General features: G+C 38.6%; 1 protein-coding gene across 1 annotated transcript in view; it reads left to right on the top strand.

The window, feature by feature from the left end:
- The window catches only part of LOC104516261 (triadin-like), a gene marked incomplete at its 3' end in the record, with an annotated part of 92045 nt that extends 71453 nt beyond the window's left edge, over positions 1–20592 (top strand). Inside the window, exons 13-14 of the mRNA XM_010160542.1 lie at positions 17204–17239; positions 20539–20592. Of these exons, the coding sequence (XP_010158844.1) occupies positions 17204–17239; positions 20539–20592 (90 nt within the window). The remainder of the gene's footprint in view (positions 1–17203; positions 17240–20538) is intronic.
- Positions 20593–22791: the final 2199 nt, after the last annotated feature.

Here is a 22791-nt window from a genome sequence, read left to right as displayed (position 1 = left end):
TCCAAAGAGCAAGACTGTAGGAAGAGCTTCCAATTTTCTTACCTTTTCTCATTAAATGGCTTGGCAGGGACCACCGCAATAAAAATAAACTCCTCACCCTGTTTTTCAAATTAGCCCATTATCTCTGGACAACCCTGATTTGTGTCTAATTTTGCTTCCCCCAATCTTTGCAATCCCTGATGCCAAGGGGCCTGCAGGACATGCTGCACCCCTCACCCCACCAGTGCCCATCCCCATGCCAGCAGACAGCTCCTGCGGCCGCCTGGCATCCCGCTCCCACCTCTGCTCCTCACCCTTGCATACCTTCTCCCAGAATACTCACCTCTGACAGGAGACCCGTTAACTAGGCTCTCCCCACAGAGGAATGATGTGTACAGGCTCTCAGACGCAAGAGAGTGAGCGAGGAAGAGATGCCCTGTAAGCCCTACGTGATAAAAACATCTCTAAAATCATGCTCTGAGAGCAGTACTTCCCTCTATTCCCCTCCGTCCCTCTTCCTCTGACAAGAAATGCTTGTGATTGCAAATGCCGAATATTTTTGCTGATTAATATTTTAGATTGCCCCTTTTGTTCAGGAGACAATTTTATCTTTAGTGTTACCAGAACTGAGTTTTTATTGCTCTCCATTAACTGCATCCCTGTGAGGTATTTGTTTGCATGCCAGCTCACTCTTCCTCCTTTACTCTTTTCCTCCCTTCCTCTCTCTCATCCTCTTTATTTCTGCTACTGCAAGTCATCTAATGTGAAATGTTCTCAGTCTTTGATACGGAGTGAATTAAATGATTCTTAATTAGCTTTTAAAAATGCATTGTAGATAAAACCACATTAATCCTCTGACCTTCAGCTCGAACAAAAACATTGTGTTAATTGTCCTGAAAAATAGATAATTCCATTGTTATAAACTCAGAGGTCTTGCTTAAACAAACATAATTGTCAGACACAAGGGTCTGGCACAGTCACACTTCAAAACACTTTACAAAAGTCTGTCCAGCACTATTCTGGATGAAGGAGCTGCATCTCCATATCCTCATGAAGGGGATTGCTGAGCCTCAGCAGAAACAAGTCTTTGTCAGGATCTCCCACAGCTCCTGGTGGTTGGGAGTCATTGGCTCAGAGGAGTCCAGCCCACAATCTGACTGAGAAAGGGAATCCTCTCTGTTGAAGTTTTGGTGCCCAGCCCTACATGAAAATGAGTAAGTGGAGATTGGTGTTTTCAGGTACGCATAGTGTGCTTGCAGAGTGTTTCCTGATGGTCCCTTTGTCAGTCTCAACAGTATGGAGCTTCTCTGCTCCTTCCTGTGTCAGCTTTCCCAAAAATTCATTATATTTACATGCAGCCTTTGTCTTTAATTTTGATTGCTGCAAACTCCTTTCCCACTTTGTTTTGGTTCTCACAACAAATAACATAGGTAATAAATGAGCTTATGAAGCACTGAAAATGTCAGCCTGGATCACCACACCATTTCCTAACTAAAGCTCTGCTCAGCTGTCATTGATGATCTTGCCTTCCTGTTATTGCTGCATAATTTGAAATAATAACGGTAATAAAAACACCGAGGTCTTCTGCAGCATTTTTTGATAGCAAATCTTAGAACCACTTTACAAGGGTAGTCAGTGCCTTTTCCCCCACTTTCCACAGGGGAAAATCAGGTATAGACATGTCACTGAGGCCAGTTGTCCATCAGACTTAGACTCCGTATCTTCTGAATGCCAAACCAATGCTAGTTGGATTAAAGATCCAAACTTTCATAAGCTTTCATTATTTCCCTAATGAAAAACCAAGGGCACCAACCAATGCAACTGATGTTTAGGAAGAAAATTAATTTGCTTAAAAACATAAGGCCTGATCTGCTAGACAAGTGTTCAAGAATCCCTAGGCTCTGATCCTCCATAACAAATATTTTACAGGTGTCAAACCCGGGTACCTCCCTGAGTAGTTCTGTTTAGGAGAAATAAAATGAGTCAAGTTCTTGGTATGCAGATCCACTCACCCCAGATCAGGGAGCATGATCTGACTTGTGGTTTATTGTGTTGGTACCTGCGTGCTCCCAACAGAGCATCCAAGCCCTTACTAAGGAGCATTTCAACCCCTGTCTGAATCAGGGAGGTAGGTGGTTGCACAGCCAGTGCTGTGGATGCATCGATGACGCATGATACGGTTTCATATGTTTCACACCAGGCAGTGTTAGCAGAGGCGAGGAGTGGTGATGTCTCTCTAGCTACCAGATTAAATCTTTGCCTTCTGATCAGGAAAAGTCTCTCGGGGTTTAAAGTTACAGACACTGAGGTACACTTTAATGATGTCACTGTCAAAATCAAGCGAACTTTCTGTGCAGTCACGAAAAAATAAAGGTGATGTCAGATGTAAAAACTGAAAACATTACCTTATGACTGCCATAGAACCAGGTTAACCAGGTTACTCCTGCTAACCTGTCACCCAGTGAGACCATGTACCTGGGGGAGAGTTCATGTTCAATCACCCGTAGGAGGGCGGATGTTATAGTACTAGGTAGGCAGGGTAGAGGGGAGGTGATCAAGCAAAGAGAACCCTCCCGATCACAGGGATTTTTTGCATAGGTTGACCACAGATGCATTTTCATCAATCGTACTTCCTTTGTTTTAAAGGCCAGTCTTTTCAACTTCCCAAAAAACAATGATTTAATAGGAAAAGGGGGGGTGTGGGGGTTGGGGTGGGTGGAATTATACGCCAACAATGTGTTCTTTGTTATTGTGTTCTATACAGACAGTAAAACAAAATCCTGTGTTTTAAAACAGTAAAACAATCATTTTTAAACTCCTGGTCTGAACAACAACAAAAAATCCATTTAATTTTGTGCCTTGCTTGGCTTAACGTTACCCTTGCAGTCTTTATATGCAGCCTGCTTTTACGATATGAGAATAACTAGTGACACCTGGTGGCCAATTATCGTTTCTTTCATGCTATGTGCCCTGGGTTTTTTGTTTGCTTTCAAATGCGGCTATTTAAAGAGTTTGCTGATGAAATTATGTACTATTACTTATTTCCTTATCCTATTGCTTTCATGGCTAGAAAGATGTTAGAATGTCATCCAAATGTGATACTATTCTCAGAAGAAATATTTTTGAATGACAGTACTTTCAGCACTGCCAAAAAAGTAAAAATAGATTAAAATATAGTTTATGACATAAGTTTTTACTTTAAAAAAAACCCTTTCTTGGCATATCCACTCATCTAGAGAAGTAGATACACACCACACTGCCTGAAATGCTTTGGGTGGATCCATCTGCAATGGATTGAATGCTTTCATCTGGGATCCAAATGTTGATCCCAGACTTTTTCTCATGAGCAAATGGGTTGTGCTTGCACACATTTGTAGGAAGACATTTCTGTTGTCTCTCAAGAGCAGGGTTTGAAACTCCTCACTCTGCCCTGCTCACTGCCAGGAGTGTATTTCCAGCTAGGAAATAACTGAAGTGCTGACAGCTTTCAGCAGCCCAGCTTGAGCACTACCATGTGTCTCATGTTCCCTAACGTGATAGATGTCACACGATAGATGTCAGCAGATGGGAGGGTGGTGGGTGCAAGAACCCCGATGTCAGACCTACAAGGGCCAGTGAGGTGTAGAGGCTGTCTCAATTTAGGCTGCTTACAAGGGCAATATGGAGTTGTGAGGATAGATCAAGAGACCTCAAGGTATTTTGAAAGCATCTGGTCACATACAGAAAATGAAACATGTTTATTAACAAATTTTCTTGTGTCTTATTAGACCAAGTATGAGGAAAAGGTAAAAACTTCCATGGAGAGGAACTAGGGTGCAAGCATACATGTTACTGTGCATTTTGAATGGGCCAGGCTAGTTTTTGGAGTGGTTGCTACAACATGTAGAAGGTGGGAGTTTTGAGGGGTAGAATCCTGTCTGACTATTTCTTTGCCTTTTTTTTTTTTTTTTTAAATGAAGAATAGGCACTCTAGTGTGTTGACCCTGGCCAGCAGTTAAACACTCACACAGCCGCTTGCTCACTCCTCACCCACAATGAGACAGGGGAGAGAACAGGAAGAGCAAAAGTGAAAACACTCATGGCTCAAGACAAAGACAGCTTAATAAGTGAAGGAAAGAAGAAGAAGGGAAAGAAAAAAAAAACAAAACCCTAATGCAATGGCAATTGTTCACCACCACCCACAAGCAGACCAATACCCACCCAGTCTGTGAACAACAGCCACCCTGGAAGACAACCTTTATTGCTGAGGGAGACATCATATAGTAGGAAATATCTGTTTGGCAAATTAGGGTCAGCTGTCCCAGCTGTGTCCCCTCCCAGCTTCTTCCTAGCTTGTTGGGTGCAGGCAGAGTCATGAAAAAAGGAAGTCTTCATGCTGTGCAAGTACTGTTCAGCAACAGCCAAAACACTGTTGTTTTATCAGTGTTTGAGCCACAAATCCAACATGTAGCACCATACAGGCTGCTACAAGGAAAATTAACTTCGTCCCAGCCAGACCCAGTACAGACACCCATAATTCATCTTTATTTGCAGCTAGGTTTAGAGAGAATAGGAGGGAAGACAAAAGTAAAAGTAAGTAACAAAAAAAAACCCAAAACAATGAGTTGCCTAGTGGTTCCTCATGTAGACAAAATGTCTGCATAAAAGCAGTAATTGAGGGAGAACAGTGTGTTATGAGTTGAGAGCAAATTTAGGAACAAATCATGTTAAAGCACAAAGACCAAAAAAAGAAGGTCAAGTTATGGACCTTAGAATTCTGTGATCGTTCTCTAGGATATTACTTATCAATATTCTCTTGACAGCTTTCTCTGCTAGACTGTTCATCCACTTGTAGATTTCTGCAGGGACCATAGCTGGGCTTGCTGTGTGTTTGTACAACCCTTAGCCAAGGCCCTGGCTGTGGTCTCAACTACAGTTTCAATGGGCAATGTCAGTATATGAATCAATGCCCATACACTAAAGCCTATAAAAAACATCTAGCTTTCCCAGCTGGCTGAATGGAGCTTCAAGTTTCATCTCCTGCACTAAAGGCTGATTCATTCCTGACTAATAACTTGCTCATGACACTATTATGCATGTCAAGCCCATCCTGATTTCTTCTTGCCTACTCCTCCTCTGCTGGATCCTATTCATAACTCACCTGCTGTTTTCTGACATTTTTGCGTTAGCAGAGGCTTCTGCTTTCAGACATAAGCTGTGCACCCATCCCTCAGTGCTGGTTGCATTTATGAACCCACAGAAATGCTGGATTAGGATTCTGCACGGTTACCAGCAGGTGATGTTATTCACTCTTCCTTCTCTAACACAGACAGGGTTTAGTGGCAACTCTTGACTTTGCTAACAATTTCCTGTTTGTAGGGCTTTGTACAACAAAATCACAGAAAGTGGAGATGGAAATGACCTACTAGGTCATCTAATCCTTCCTTCTAGCAATGCAGGATAATTCCTTACAGAATATCTTCAAGTGCTTTATCCAGTTTAGTTTTAAATGTCTGAAGTAACTAGGCCTCCATCAATTCCCACAGAAGATTATTCTACAACCTAATAGATCTCACAGTTAAGAAGTATTTCATTCCAGTCTGCCTAAATTTTCCCTTGCTTAATTTTATCCCATTACTCAGAGTTATATTCTCTTGTGACACCCAAATATAGTCTCTCTAACCTCAGGGCCGAATTCCCTGCTGCTTCATGTGTTATATTGCTACTTACATTTACATCTGGAAAGTAGCTTTAAAACTGACAAGGTGAATGGCAAGTTAAGGTTGATATTTTTTCATACCGCCGTGGAATTAAAAACTTTGCAACAGGCAACAGGCCATGGCCACACATCACCAACATACAAGTCATTGGAGAGACTGAAACTTGCATGTCAATACAGTGTCTGAATTGGAGAAAGAACAGAAAAAAGTGTCACTGAAGTTATTTACAAACTAAGAATATTCTTCACAGAGAGGAATAAAATATTCTATTCATCTCTTCAGAAAGAGGTGACTGTGTTACAGTGGATACTACATACCTTCACAACAAAAAAAGTTTCTGGCTACTACAGCTCCCTTTAATCTAGTAGGAAGAGTTTAACAAGAACGAATGTCTGAGAGCTGAAGTGAACTGAATCCAGACTGAAAATGAGGTACATGTTCTTGACACTAAGAGTGATAAACTGTCACAGTATAGGGTGGATCTGTTTTCCTTGATGTCTGAAGAGGATAATTGTTTACCTAATGGAAGATACAAATCAGCTGAAAAGGTGGCTAGGTGAAATATAAGAGTCTCACAGCAAACTGCAGACTAGAAATCCTGATGATGTGTTCTAGCCTTGAACATTACAGAAGTATATCCTCAGAGATACACATGGTAAGCTAAAAGAGAATGCAATGTAGAGGCAGTGCAAGAATGCAGCTGGAAATCTGCAGGTTCATTGGAAAAAATGGAAATTTATTTCTGCATTCTTTTTGTAAGACTTTGGAAGCTGAACATATGACTGGTAGTCATCCTCTAAGTACTCAGTCTTCCATGGAGAATAAGAAAGCCTGGTTTTCTAATTGATATTTCCAGAAATCATTAAGAGACAGACATGGCTATTTAGTAAAAATCAAATTGTGTCTCTCCAAGCATATAATAAAAAAAAAAAAAACAACCCACACACACAATAAAAATGGGGTCACAATGAGGGACAAGGCAAAAGATCCAGCAGAGTAGAGATACAAACACAGCAGAAAAGCAAATACCATGGTCTCCACATGACTGGCTCTTAAGGGAGTTTGCTCCTGAAACAAGACAAAAGGCACCTGAAATACGTCTTAGACTGAAAGTTTCAAAGCATTCAGTGGGTGTCGAATTTTATGCTCCAACATCAGCAGTGACTGACAATATGAATTCAAAGGTGCCTAAAGATCTGGCATGGCACCTGGTGGGATTTACAAGCATGCCAATGTAGGCAAGACACATAACTCCCATTGATTTTCTATGAGAACTGAGCTCCTAAACTACCACTTTCGAAAAAAGTACAGAGCCTGCAAGGTCTCTCTGGTGTTTCTGAAAATATTGTACCTTGTTGCCTATTGAAAGAGTTCTTTAGCTGGAAACGGTACCATTATTTATACCAAGACCAAACACTTGTGTCCTTCTAGGACCTGGTTAGGGTTCAGTGACCAAGAGCTAGAAATGAGGGGAAATGCAAAGAGACAAAGAGTTAGAAACAAATTTATCCTGCCTTCCCCTTGTTTCTCCCTCATCTCACAGTAACGACTGGCTCAAGATAAGACTGACTCTCCATCATGACTGATGGGTCATCTCAGAGGTGGACGACTGAACTCTCTCATTTAGTATGAAATCAGCTTCAGAGGAAACTCTGTCTCCCTTCCCATCCTTTCCCACCACCATGGGTTGTCCAAAAAAAGCTCTAGAAGAGAAAGTGACTGTCCACCATCTGAGGTGCCTGCTCTGTCCGTGAAGTGTTAGCCACTGATGAATAAGCTTTAAGCACTGTTAGTGGTCCTATTGTGAGCTGAGGCTTCCAAGGCTCTGCTGAGTGTTGCTCAGCCCAGACCTGTTTCATTGTGTTTATTCTTTTCTGTCTTTGCGCAGAGGAGGGGGTGATGTGAGGAAGGCAAATGGTGAATAATGGTGCTAAGACCTGGTTGGCAAAGAACTGGAAATGTCAAGCCTTTAACAAATACAGAGAAAAGGGAGGAGGCTTAGGCTTGTACTACAAACTCACTTTTCCATGAGCTGGCAAAAGAATTTTCCTTGAGCAAAGCAGAGGATTCATTTTAGTGTCTGACAGGCAATCTCTTCTAACTCTGCATTGTCAGTCTCAGTCTCGTAAAGAAAGTTTTCGGGAAATGTGATCCTAGAAGGCGATATATATTCAATCTAAAGACTACACAGGTAACCAAATAATTAGGTTGCCTTTGGACTTTCAAAAATGTAGAATGAACTACCTGTGCTGTGCAAGCAGCTGGGTGGCATAGCTTTAATTAAAGAATCTAATTTATTTCATCAACCCTGTTTATGTTGGTCTGGGGATTAATGTTATGTTTATTTTTCCAGTCACATCCAGCAATAACAGGATTAGAATATGCCTATGACTCAAACAAAGCAAAGTTAATCTTTTTAATGAAGGAAAACAGTTCTGTGCCCTCAAAATGAGATGTACATCTGAGTCAGCAGGCCTGATATTTAGCATAATTATTCCATGTGAAACATCCATGCACAGACACATCAGGCAGGTTACAATGACATACCTACACAATGATATCTATTTTCTGCTGTCACTCAATGGACAGGTTGAAGGCTTGACCCACAACTAAATAAAGTCAGTAGGAATTTTCATAGTTTTTGATCAGGCTGATTTTATTTCTTTTCTTTTTTTTTTTTTTTATACTTAAAAAGGAAAAGTAAATATTCCCTTGACCTTGAAATGAAGTTTTTACTAAGTTTTAATGAACACAGAGATATAAAGACTTTCATGTCACTTATTTGAAAGTATAATTCAGTGTCTTGGAAGCTTTTCCCCTAGAAAGGTTCATAGAGCAGAGGTATTCCTGACTTATAATAGGTCATCCTTTACACTTTACTCTTAGTTACAACTGTTTAACCTTTCAGTAAATGTTCCCAATGGCAACACTTGTTCTCTTGATCTGTTTTTCAAGAAACAGAGCCAACTTTGTGGCTTTCCTATACATAACTGAGAGTTGGATGAAGTATTATTGAATGATTAGGATAATAGAATGGGCAGATTCTAAGAGGAAGAGCCATACATAGCTGTGGTTATAAGTGCATTGATTTTTAGCTTGATTCTTCATGAGGTTGCACTGTCATAGATTTTGCTTCACTTACGAGAGTGTAATTAGTGTGTCACCTATAAAGATGAACGGATAGACATTACATTCTTCAAGATCTCCCTTTTCATCGAGTGAGAATGCTGACTGCATCTGTGTTCAGAAGTACAAAAAATATCTTCATCTTAGTGATAATGTCTACAGATGTCATCTCTGTATCCAGCTATCCAACAGAAAGAAAGAAAAGGGAATATGTTGAGAAGTACAGAAAGAGATATCACAAGGACACACAACATACACTTAACAAGGCCTATTCTGACTGTAAAAAAGATCCTTCTGTGAATCATTCAAATGTGTTGGTGATGAACCTACCTAAGAAAAATATAGAAAGAGTATATATCCCCCATGCTGTTTCAAGAAAAGGTAAAAAATGCTGAAGACAATTTTCAGCAGTTATAATATTTACACTAATTCAAATGATAGTTTATTCCAGGAAAAGATCTGATTCTTAAATTTTAGGATTTAATGTTATTGTCTGCATTTGCTACACAAAAAGCATTACCTTTTCCCTAAATGACTGTAGTTTGTGTAATTAACTGCACTTAAAGCTTCCTGTGTGTGGATGACTGATCTCACATCGTGCTCGAGTTTTGCTTTTTTAAACCATTCCTGATGAATGCAGAACGCAACGAAACATGTTTCCACCTGCTCATCAGTGGGGGAGACTGAATCCATTTCAGCAATTACAAAGTAGAAAGGAGAAATCACTAATTAGTAGAACCATGAATCACTGCTACAGTTGAAATTGGCCGTTCCCAAAGTGCAGGCTGTTTCTTACCACAAGTGTAGCTGAATCACTTGTTTGCTCACATCCCTCTCTACTTGTTTTATTTTTTACTCCATTGAGTGAACTTTTTTAATGATCTTGGGAAATCTGTTTTAGGTAACATTTAGTATTTCAGCCATGCCCATCGCCTCACAACTTTCTGGAAAGCTCTGTAGGCTTTAGGCTACTAGCTGCCTCTGTTAACACTGTGCTGCTCGGGACTTGGAGTCATTCAGTGGCTGCACAGAACACAGCGTTCCTTTGTACATGGTCATGGACAAAGTGGTGGGAGGAGACAGTAGACTGTAACACATGCAAGTGCTGATGATTGGAAGGGACCTGGAGACACCAAGGAAATTAAGAAGGGATCAAAAGGGCTGCAACTGCTAGTAGGGAGGAAATAGAGATCATGGTAAGGGGAGAGGGTACTCTCCACAGAGACTGGAAGGGCAGGCTTGAATATTTTTCCTGCTTCAATGGAAAACGATCTGACAAAGTTTTAGAGTACTGTCATCAGCTTTCTATTGCAATCAACAACAGAAGAATGGTTTTTATTTAGTTAAATAATCAGCTGGTTTTTCAGTCCTAAACTCTTCAAACCTCTTTGTATCTCACATGGCTATCAGTACTTTTTGAGAGGTTTTTTTTCTTACAATCCAGATTCTCAGTGCTTGAGGAAACTTGATTTTATCTTTTGGAAGTTCCACTTCCTCCTGTTTCCACCCAGCAAGAGTAACATCATCTGCAGTTTCACCTCACTTGGTGTCCTAGGACTTGGAGAGATTTAAACTCAAGCTCTATGATCTGTGATTCAAGGCTTACTGGCCTCTGCCAATAAATTTCCCTGCGCATTTTCACTGCAGGAGGGGTAACTATTAGACCTGCCACTACTCTTCTTTAGGTACTATTTTATTTATGAAACAGCCAAGAAGATTGCTTAGATCCTAGAATTTTCTCTAACAGGTTAAGAAACAAGATTGGACAGGAAAAAGGCTTTTTTGGATATTTGGATTGTACTGACAGGAAGTCACAAGTTATTCTCAAAGGAAGCTAGTTAGGCTGAGAGTATACTGCTGTCACCACATGGATCAGGGAACAGCTCTGAAGCAGCAGCGGTGCAGTATCTTGCTTTTCCTTGTGCACATCTTCAGCCTCGCTGGTGCAGTGAGATGCCTTTCTTACACTCACCAAGAAATCTTATTTTGGAAAGGCAAGAGGATTTTTGTCAGCAGTTGTCACAGAGCATATGGCAATATCATGCTCAGTGACTAAGACGGGGAACAAAACCAAGTGTTGGTCCAGTCCAAACACAGAATTTTCCATGTGGGAGAAATGTTGGTATTTCTGAACAGCTCTTTTATGTCAATGTCAAATTTTAGGGGGTTATTTTTGATAGAACTTTCCTAGACTTTAAACCTACTGAAAAAAAAAAAAAAGCAATATTGTTTCAATTCCCTCTAATATGATTTTTTTTTAAATCTTCATTGTAAAATGGAGACATTACAATAGAAAGTGTAGGCACTCTGATAAAATGCCCCTATACATAGACATCTGCTGTTTCAGAAATGTCTGAAATCAAATAAAAATATACTCCCAAAAGCTCTGAGATGTGGTAAGATGACAATTACTTCATTAATGACATCACACAATTAGTGTAAAATTATCAAAAATAGTATAAATTAGAAAACAACTAAAAAATATTTAAAGAAAGTTCAGAATTAAACACTTCTTAATGTTGGAATATTAGTTGCAATCAATACTATTGTGTGGAATAAGTTTTAGAACTCCAAATAAATGAAGAAAAAAGAAGAAAAAAAAAGCTAGACCACAGTATATTTACATAGGAGAGTTAAAAATGCATGTTTAATTGCTCTATGTTCACTAGCAATTCATTCTTCATAATGCTCAGCTATCTCAGTTGTCTTGCTTTTTTTACCACTGTAAATCACATTAACCACAAATCTTGCTACTTAATAAATTGTTTTAAATTGTTGTACATCTGCTAGTTTGGGAGCAGACTGTACTGAGACTGGTCTAGTAGTCTAGGCGACTTTAATTATGTTTTTCATTCACATGATGGAAATTCTCAGCCATCAGATGCCAGCTGCTATCATTTTTGCTTCCACTCTTGTGAACCCTTGCTCAGGGCAGCAAAGGGAACATCAGCTGTCATACTTGTAGGTACATTGTCTTAAAAGGCCTGCTGTTGTTTTGCATTTGCAAAGCCAGCAGCAAGCTCACAAAACATGCTCTCATTGTGCTTTGGTCAGTAGTAACAGCCAGAAGTGGTTTTTTTCTGGACACCCAGCACAATTTTAACTTCAAGGGACTGGAATATATAATTTCAGTTGTCAAGACAATTCTCTCTGATTTTTTAATTTTCTTTTCATTTTTTTCCTGCTTCTTTTTTCTTCTCTTAATTACAAAATGAATTGAATAACTAAGTCAAAATAAACGGTAAGGAACAAGCAAGGATGCAAGATTTGTGAAAATATTATTAGAAAAATTCTTCTTTGAGTCAGCTATGGTCATATTGTGTGAGGCATTTTCATCACAGCTTATTTTCTGAGCCTATGTAGATCATTAACCATCTAGTGGGTTTGATCAAGGCCTTTCAAGTATGTGATCATCAGCTGAAAGATAGAGATGGTAGATGGTCAGTGATAGCTGAGGTTTAGGATGAGAATTCCTCCTTTAGTATATGCTTAATGTTTTAAATGTCTCTTTAGTTTTTGATGCAGTGGATTACATTTTTCAGAGGCATCTAGTAATTCCTCAGTGTCTCAATGCTTGGTCTAGATCAGCCAGTAGAGGGAAATCTTTAGCATCTTCAACCTTAGTTACTGGATTACAATGTTTGATTAAGATATTAGCTATCATTCAATTCGAACACTGTTTTTGCCAACTGACCCTGAAATTAGTTTCTGTTTGTAAATTTGATATTGCTGTCATGTTCTTTGACAAGCTTCCAAAGATAAATGTTGTTTTAGATGCAACATATAAAATAATGCTTCCCATAGTAAAAGTGGTTATAGGCAGCTATTTTAAACATGTATGAATAGAAGAGCTATCAAGATATTGTCTCTGAAATGTTCATTTATCTGAATAACACTTCTAATTTAAGATTATATATTTTGAAGTAAGAGATTTCTAGGTAGAAAAAGCACAGAGAAGCCTTTCAAGAGAAAACAATTTGAGATCCATTTAGTTCCCAGGACTTCTTTTTCTGTGTCAAAATTATCGGTTGCATAGAGCTGCTGAAGATCTGCTGTTCTCAAATGCACAATGTACACTGTATTATAAATCCATTGCTAAAAAACTGTAAAAGTTTTGTGAATCCCAGATCTAGATTTCACATCAGAGCAATGTTTTAAATATTCCATTTTGGAAGTTTGTTTAAGCTCAACCAACCACACTGCGTACTAGAGCACTGGGGTTTCCTTGTCTAATGGCTTATTACAAACCTCCTAGGGACTCACTGGCATGAAAGGCACCATATAAGCTTAGAGGGATTTTTTTTTTCTTGCCCCATGTGTAGTTTAGATGTCATTTGCAGTTACTGTGTACTGTTAGTTTACTTCAAAAGAATGCTGATCGAGGCCTGAGGAAAAGATTGAGCTATGTGCTAAAAAGAGGCGAAAGAATAAAGTATTGCTTTGCAGTTTCAGTGAGATACATCTGTGCTGGCTGCCACATGCTCATTCCCAGCTTGAATTCAAAACTGATCCTTTTAGCCTGTACAGATAAGAACAAAGTCAGATCGTGTTTGTTTAAATTTTCCATCTTTTTAATAAAATAATAAAATAAAGTTTTTCTGTAGCTTAATCTTTTTTGAGAGTCAGTAAAGGAAAAACCTGTTCATTCACCTGGGAAGAGGGGGATGTTGTACAGCCATGCTTGCTTTTTGAGAATACAGTCCAGAATACAACAAATATTTCTTGAGAAGGGGGGGGGAAGTGTTTCACAATCCTCCACAGCTGACAATTAATTTTTTTAGCTATGGTGCTTTGCCTGTTGAAGTCTGTTACAGGTGCTTTCAAAAAAGCTCATGGCTAGGGTTGTGAGAAGTATCCAAAAACTTTGTATTGCTCAGCATATGAGTGGTCTATGTAAGCCCTTTAAGAAGATCTGAATATCAAACATGCCCTCAGCAACTTCTGAAAACTTGACTGCTTCAGTTTGGGCACCAAATGAACAGAAGCTTCAGGTTTTGAAGTCTTATCTCCTATAGTAAATCTACTAAAGAGGTTTTTAATTGCTTTATGTTGTTGTAGAAGTGGGGCTTTTCTTGAAAATAAAATGCATTCCCTGTTCTTGGATATCAACTAAAACTGTCCCCAGTACCAAGGACAGTCACAGTGGTTTTGACCGTGGTGCTGGTCAAGGCTGCTAGAGTGCCCCGACTGAAGTTCATGTGTTATATGGGTGTTAGTGAAGAAACGTCTCCCAGGAAGGATGGGCAACATTATCATGCCATACACTTCCTCTTATCAGATTTCAGATGTAAAGATTTATAGAGAAAATAGCCAAAAGCTCTGGAGATGATACTTCCCAGGCTGATTGGCAGAGATGTGTTCAGGATGATGTTCCTATGTTGTCCAACACTGTTGTTTGGAAAAAAGTTAATTTCTTCTGGAAATTCCTCTTCTTAACTAATCTGAGAAAAAGACTCACCAACAGGCCAGAGAGCTGCTTCTTCTTGTTGCTAAGAAAAAGACATCATGTCTATAAAATCTGACATAATAAGGCTGTATTCCCATCCACACTCCCAGAGATTAAAAGTTAAACTCTAGACCTGTGGAAAAAAAGAAAATGAATGAGGCAAAATGCTCATTGACTTTAATTACACTAATATAACTCATCGTTCAATTAATTTTTGGTATTTTTTTCCTCCGAGTTGTTTAGTTATGTGCTATTTGTGTCTTACAGCAGGTAACCACATTTAGGAACTTTGGAAATCCTGATCAGTTTTCCCTTCTCTGTGAGGTCTACCAATTGTTCGGTTCTTGTACCTATTTCATTCAACTGTGAGGTGCCTTAATGTAAATGTTATATATTTTCAAAGGAAATTCCGTTGTTCAGCGTCCTACAAAACCTCCTCAGAACAATTTTCTGTAAATCATTCCAGCCCAGTTGTGTAGGTTTAGTCTTAGAAATGAAACTTTATGCAGCTTCTCTTGAGAAGTATAGCCTAAGAGTGGATATATTTCCATTTTCATATCATCTTGTACAATTGGAATCAGGTATTGGTAATTTTTCTGCACTTAAAAACTAAACCAAAACAGAAATACGCACACACACCCACCCCAAATTATAAGACTTTCTTACTGGAAAAAGTGTCCAGATATTTACTCAAACTTTACTATATGTTATGTACTTCAGATGATGGAAAAAAATGTTGATTCTTTTAACATAAATTATGGCTCTAAAATATATTAAAGTATGTTGTCCTAGTAAATGATGACTTATATGAAAACAGTAAAGGAAGAACTTGAGGGCTTTATTTAGATCCAGTCTGCTACTGTAAATGATGCTGCCAATTTATTTATTTTTTTATAACCTCCAGCAATAGAAGATTATTGTGATAAATGATTCATATCGCTTCAATAGACACCTTTTAAAATTTCCATATCTGGCAACTAATAGGCACTTCTTGAAGGCTTCAATAGGTTCCTTAGCCAGATAACATGGCTGAAAGCTGTCTCATGATTAATTTCATCTAAATGTGGTAATTATCATACTTTGAAGTAATGCCTGCAAAACATGCTTTCACAGTGTGTTAGTGGAAGCAGAGGATTAACCTAGAAACATTTCAGTTCAGAGCAGCATATCACCCAGATAGAAATGTATTTTCCCCTATATTTTTCAAGACTTTTTATTAGATTACTTGGCAGTCATTTGCATTACCTTATCTCATATCAACATCTTCACAGCAATTTAGAGAGCAACAGAAACTTTGTACTATTATCAGAAATGGGATAGTCTTGGTTTTGCAAGCTACTTATTTTGACAGATTCTGCCCTCAAGTATTTCTTGTATGAGTGTTTAAGAGCACAATTAATTTATCATTCGTATATGTTGCGGACATAAGCATTATCCTGCCTATATTCTAGGCACACTACAGATCATTAGAGAGGATGTTCATTTCCTTATGGGCACCCAGGAGAGTAACTTCTATGACTACTCTATGCATCTCTCTGCTTCCTCTCTCACAAGACCTGCATGAACTATTTCTTAGTTGTACAGGTGAGACTCATAGAAAAGGTACATAAGGCATCCACTATGGTTATAAAAATGGTCAATATTTGTACCCAGATAAAACCCTTGACGTAGAATAACAACAAGAATTACCATGGAGAAATAAACTCCCAGTGAGTATTTCTGACTACTTACACCTGCTTAGTAAAGATTCCAAGTCTTCTCTCAGCCATCAGAAAAAAAGTCCTATAAAAGAGTGTCACAAAAATGCCACCTTACCTGGAGATAAGACTAAACAGCTGAATGAAGTCTCTCTGGTAGGCTGTCTGGCAATGCCATATTTAGATGCAGACAAGTTATTTTAATGTAATTTAAATAAATCAGGGATAGATTTTGCCTACTCTACAAGAGAGATTTTCTTCAGGTTCATAAGGTATTCCACATTGTGGAAGTGTCGTGTGCTCTTTTTCACAAGCATGAAATGCATTATCTTGAACATTAATTGAACACTGAAGAAAGTTTGGAGAAGCAGAGACCTTTCCTCCAGGAGGAACTGAAGGGATGGCTCAGATTTTCTCTCTTCTCTTTAGCTGTAAATCTTCCATTGTTTTGAAGTGCTGGAAATTCATGGCAGCTGAAGTTTTGGCTAGGTGTTATATGGAGACTTCCAAATTAAGCCTCAGTTGTGTGGTTGTAAACAACTTAGGAAGATAACGCTTTTCATTAAGTCTACAACTACCTTAAAGAAGGTTGCAGAGAGGTGGAGGTTGGTCTCTTCTCCCAAGAAACAAGCTGTAGGACAAGGGGAGATAGCCTCAAGTTCCACCTGGGGAGGTTTGATTGTGTATTAGGAAAAATTTCCTCACTGAAAGGATTGTCAGGCATTGGAACAGGCTGCCCAGGGAAGTGGCTTGATCATCAACCCTGGAGGTATTTGAGAGGTGTGTAGATGTGGCGCTTAGGGATATGGTTTAGTGGTGGTATTAGCAGTGTTCGGCTAAGGGTTGGACTTGATGATCTTTTCCAACCTAAAAGATTCTATGATTATGTGTCTCTATTCTTAGGCTTCTAGCGCATCTTCCCTTGCATTTCTGCAACCTAACATGGTGAGCAACCATGGCTCAGCTACTATGTGTAAACCATGACAACTCAATCACATGTCAAATCTCTCATATTACTATATTGAAATTAAATAAAAATGTTCATGTTCACACAGATTTAGTTTCATTTACACTTAAGGTTAAATAAGTGCAGCTTTATCATGAAACAGAAAGGAACTGATTCAGTACATCATTTCATTCAAATGCATTTTGCAGCAAATAAGTTGTTTCACCCCTAAAGCACCACTGCAGTTTTCTGCCTACTTGTATACTTCCTATGTTTTTATGCATGTGACTTCTTTTTTTTTATCTTACAGATAAAAAAGAAGCTGCTGTGTCCAAAGAACTCAAAAGTAAGAAACTACCCTGCCATAGGTTATGATCTCTTTTATATGTCAAGTAGTTTCAAACAGCATGTTTCAATAATTCAAAATAATAGTTACTGAACTCTTGAAAATACAAAGAAAGTAGCTACACCATTTATAATTGGAAAATGACATGTTTAGACTTCAGCTGCCTCCTACTTTCTAATTCCATTCTTATCATACTTCTAATTCCTCACTCCTCTTTTTGACAATTTTGCCTTCTCCTCTTTTCTATCACTGTCTTAAAAAACAAAGGTTTTATGGGGAAGGAAATGTCAAATGCGGTCTCAGCTGAACATAGTCTCAGCAGCTGCACTTTCAGTAAATGGGCTGAGACTACTGAGAGTCCAACATGTTGATGACCACCAAATTTGTCTTCACAAATCAAAAAAAAGGGCTCTGCCTACCTAGTTACTTCAGATTCAAAACTACTTCTGAGGCAGAAGAGAGGCAGGGGCTGGGCTCTTCTGCATAAACAACCAAAATATGCTCTGAGAACACCATGTTATTGACGAGGAAATTCCTCTTTTTCTACAAATTTGCAAGCATCAACACAGTAAGGAGAGTAAAACAGTTTCACTGATAAGATTTCATCTGCTCAAATCTCTGTTCTGAAAGCGATGTATGTAAGAAAAATTAGGAAAACTATGGGGTTTCAAAATATCATTCTGATTTATGATTAAAGAATGCACTGACTCCCTTCTCCATATATAATCTTTCCTGATCTGTATAACAGAATAATCCCGTGACATGCTCAGTTTTGCAGGAATTTGTTATAAGATTTCTTTTAGCAATCAAGAAAAGCTTATACATTCATCCTGACTCAAATTTTGCAGAAACACTAAACGAAAGATTCAATGGGCTTACACTACAAGTAATATTCTGTTAGTGAAATAACTGCCTGTTTGCAAGCAGGTCTGTAAAGGATCTATTGATTTGGGCACATGATTCCTCTCATGAGAAAACTCCCCAGCAGCTGTCATGGCAAAACTTCCCAACACCATTGCATTAGTGAAATTTGCAGGGTGAAGTTTTCAGCTGAAACTTGTTCATGTAAAGATGCAGAGTCATTAAAACTGAAATAATTTGTGAATTACAAACTAAAAAGCATATGACTAAAAAAGAAAGTTTAAAACATTTGACACTTTTTACTAATGCTACTGAAACTTTAAATTTAAAAAATGCAGAATTTTTTTGTCATAAATATCTTTTGTAATTTTTTTCTTCAAAATTATTTTATTCAGAAAACAAATATTTTAAATGAAAATAAAATCTTGGTAGAACAAAAAGAATCCTAGCTTAATTTATTTTCTCAGTTGTTATGAAGAAAAAGTTTTTTAACAATCTCACTGGCCAGCAAGTTCTAGCTGAGATCTCAGAAGGGAATAAATGCAGGAGTCCTGCAGTTTTTTATTAAGTCCACCTTGTCACTTGTAGAATATGTGTGTTGGATCTCCTGCTTCTTCTGCAAGAGCAGGCACTCAGGAAAGTAATACTAAGTAAACTCTTCTTCAAGGTCTTCTACACATTTCTCTGAAGGAGGGGTGAGCACCCCAAGTAATTACAATGCCATGATAATAACTAAGTTAGGATATAATTATGTGCAGCAGACTTTTAAATGGATGGAAAGAAAACAATCTCATACATGCAAACTATATTTTGTTTTCATTCTGTTTCACAAGACAGTCTCATGCATCTTTTATGAACTTCTCAAAAGACAGAAGGGGAAGAACTCAGAATTACATTCCTGATTTAGCCATATTCTTTTTCTTTGTAATAACACAGTGACAGATGTGAGGTATTATCTAACATTCTTTTGGCATTCTGTAATTCAGATTGTGATTAAAATGATTAATTATTTCCTCTAACAATATGGAAATGTGAATTTTAATTTAGAGGATCTTCCAGTTGCTACAAAAAATCCATTATGAAAGTCCGCGGAGTTTAGCATATGGATATTTGTTAAGTTACTGTGCTTCAAGTACAGTGTTGTGCTTGGGGATGCACATACCTTTCATCATTTGGACCATCGTTCTGCAAGGAAATACCCTACCTCAGCAAAGAGAGGGTGGTTCAACTGCTTTATGAAAAGAACAGGAGCAGAACTACAGCTCCCTGAGAGGGCCTATTTCTCTGCTAGGAGAACACAGCCTTTGCTCTTTCAAGTGCAGGATCAAACATGAAGTTTCTCTCCTAATGCTCCTTTCTTTCCTCAGGATGGAGAGAGATTCCTGGTGTAGCTGTGTCTGTGAATGTACTTTGCTGAATTAGCTCAATTTCACCTTTTCTCTTCAGGAATACTTTCAGATTAGGAGGGAGGATGCCACCCTGACTATCTGTGGGATCCCAACAAGCACCACTGCTGAATTCACTGCAGTGAATCCTTGCAGGCTGCTATAGGCTGGTTCAGGACCTTCTGGTGAAGTGTCTGGAGAACAAGTCTTATGAGGGGCAGCTGAGGGAGCTGGGGTTGTTTAGCCCAAAGAAGAGGAGGCTGAGGGGAGACCTGACCACTCTCTACAGCTACCTGAAAGGAGGTTGTAGGGAGGCAGGTGCTGGTCTGTTCTCCTGGGTAACTGGTGATAGGAGAAGAGGAAATGGCCTCAAGTTGTGTCAGGGGAGGGTTAGATTAGGTATTAGGAAAAACTTCTTCACTGAAAGAGGGGTCCAGCACTGGAACAGGCTGCCCAGGGAAGTGGTGGAGTCACCATCCCTGGAGGTGTTCTAGGAATGTGTAAATGTGGTGCTTGAGGACATGGTCTAGTGGGTATGGTAGTGTTGACCGATGGGTGGAATGTATGATCTAATAGGTCTGTTCCAACCTTAGTGATTCTGTGATTCTGCACTCGTAGCTGCAATTTCAAATGTGCAGGGTGCAGTGCACAGATGCTGCCTGAGCAGCAAGGCCATGCCCAAATCCTAGATACCTGCTTTGTCAATAGATATTGAATTCCGAGACCAAAAAAAACCCAAACAAATAAACAAAAAACCCACACCCAAACAAACAAAAACCAAAAAACAAACACCCCACACCTAGAAGAAGTGATTCAGTGGCTAACAGCAAGCATTTACTTGCCCTTCAGCTGGCTATTTTGTTGATGTTCTTGAGTTTATTGAATGTAACTCAGATCTTTTCTCTTTGGATAATCTCCTTGTCTAACCCTCCAGTGAAAAAATTGCTACAGGCTGTAGTACCTCATTTATTGAAAGCCTGTCCTCAGATTTCTGGGGTTTAAGATATAACAATTTGTAGTAATTGGTTTAATCTGTTCTCTTTTTTTTTTAAGAGCCAGCTAAACCTCCTGCAGCCAAACCAGCCACCAAAAAACCAGCAGCACCAGGTAAAGGAGTAAAATGTTTTCATTCAATGTATTTCTTGTGTTCTTGAACCAGTTTATTGTATCATAGCACCATCTGCTGGATTATACAAAAGCCACTGATTTGGGGTTTTATGTCTGCTCTAAATTGTGATAAATTGTATGTGAAATCTGCTGTGAACAAAAGCATTTTGCACTGATCTCATGTTATGGTTGCTTCTTGTCCTCTCATGGCAGCTATGAGGTACAATATTGGGCTATTCTGCAAGGCTTGATATTAAAAAATGAATATGGAGACTAATTTAAAAAGCAATGTTTACAGAATTGAGTTTCCATGTGAAGCTGTATTCAACCCCTGTGAGAAGGGGATCTGATTTTTCAAAGTGCTGATCTCACAGTAGGTTTTACAAAAAAGATAGTCATAAATATGCACTGAAAAGACAATCAAATATTTTTAAAACAAAATAATGACACAAGTTCATATCTGAATTTAGATTGGATTGTAAAAATATACTTTTTCAAAAATCTACTCTTTAAAAAAATTTCTGATCCCTACTGCTTTACAGGCATTTTTAAAAATGCTATGTCACATTTCTGCTTAATTTAAGAAAACCCAGTATAATGAATACAATCTCAGTATTCAGGATATTTGTAGTTTTACTACATTTTAAGTTAACTAAAAAAAAGGGGAATTCCAATGTGAAAATGTGGTCGCTATAAAAACATCATAATATTATTCTACTCTAAAGTAGGACAGCCGATGATGCACCAGGCTCTGTGATGCTGAGCTGTGTCTAATCCTGGCATCAAAGGAGTAACCAGCCCGCTCCCTTTGCTGCCACTTGCCTCCAGCTGATCTCACTCTATGTGGCTATGTGCATCTAAGTGGATCTGGGATTTTTTTTTTTATTTTTCTTTAAGATGGTTTCCTCTTTCTCTAATTCAGACATTTTTGGTGGTCTCTCCGGATAACCTGCACTAAATAAGGGAATAATATTTTCCATCAGCAGGATACATTGGGAATTGGTTAAGGATCAATGCAAGCCAGCAACATCTTCAGTTGCCTCTACCACCAAAGGACTTGCAGCTTGAAGTGGCAGTTGATATAGACTGTCTCAGGGCATACTGTACAGCTGTACAATATACTGTGTGAAGCTGTCCTAAGAAGCAGTATTTTCCTATTGATGCTACCAGTCTCTGCCTGCTGTGTTTGTTTGATGCCGTGTTCTGTTGTGCTAAGGCAACTGGGAGAACAGTGTAAATCACACCATTGCCATGGCTTAGAGGTAAAACTGTCCTAGAAATGTGTGTATATGGCAGGTTGTTCAGTCTGGATCATTTCGGTAAGTCTGGCTCCACAAACATATCTGTGTAACTGCTAATTTCTTAATGCAGCTTTGTTGTCAAAGTGCGTTGTACAGCCAGACCCTTAGATGTCTCAACAGTACACTGCAGAAATCGTTATGTTAGAAACATATGCTTAAAATTAATTCATTCCACCTGCTTGCATCCAATATTTGTGTTTGGTTTTGAAAAATATTCCAATGAGTCTGCTTGTTGGCAAGAATAGTGATGACAGTACTCTGCTTAAGATAAAGAAAAGGGGAAAAACTGGCATGGCTTATTATGGAAAAAGAAAATGAGTTTGTCTCTTCTGACATATTTCTAAATATTTAGTTTACCTTAAAAAAGATAAGGAGTGGTAGGCTAAACATTTTTGTTTCCCCTTCCCAAATGGCACCATTCTCTGAAAATTAATATACTCCCATAATAACTCACCATAGCAAAATATTAAATACGCTTCCTTGGCAACATCATAACTAGACTCCTGTCTATTAGTACAGTAAATTAAATACATTATCCAATTTCATTTTCTTCTACATATCTTATTACATCGCAACCTGTACCCCAGAATGCCTAAAGCTGAAGGTTTAGTTCTAATAACAAACTGAACAGACCGAGAGCACAGCTGGTCATCTTCCAGTGCTTCTACATCACATATGTTCTTGGTCTTAGTGTCACTGGTGAAGAAAACCTTGCCTAATACACTGTGCACTATTTTTATCTCCATGTATTTATATGGAGAAAGCAAAGAAACTGAACATAGAATTTAGAAGTCTACGAGACATTCTGCATCTGGAAAATGATGGTTGCTCAATAAAACCAGCATCAATGAATATCTGTTACTTGAGTTTCAAAGTGGATATGCACGGCATTGAGTGC

The sequence above is a fragment of the Eurypyga helias genome, unplaced genomic scaffold (genome assembly GCF_000690775.1).
Source record: "Eurypyga helias isolate BGI_N326 unplaced genomic scaffold, ASM69077v1 scaffold261, whole genome shotgun sequence".
NCBI classification, from domain to species: domain Eukaryota; kingdom Metazoa; phylum Chordata; class Aves; order Eurypygiformes; family Eurypygidae; genus Eurypyga; species Eurypyga helias.
Note: the sequence above shows the minus strand (reverse complement) of the source record. Positions and strands in the feature narration are given on the sequence as shown.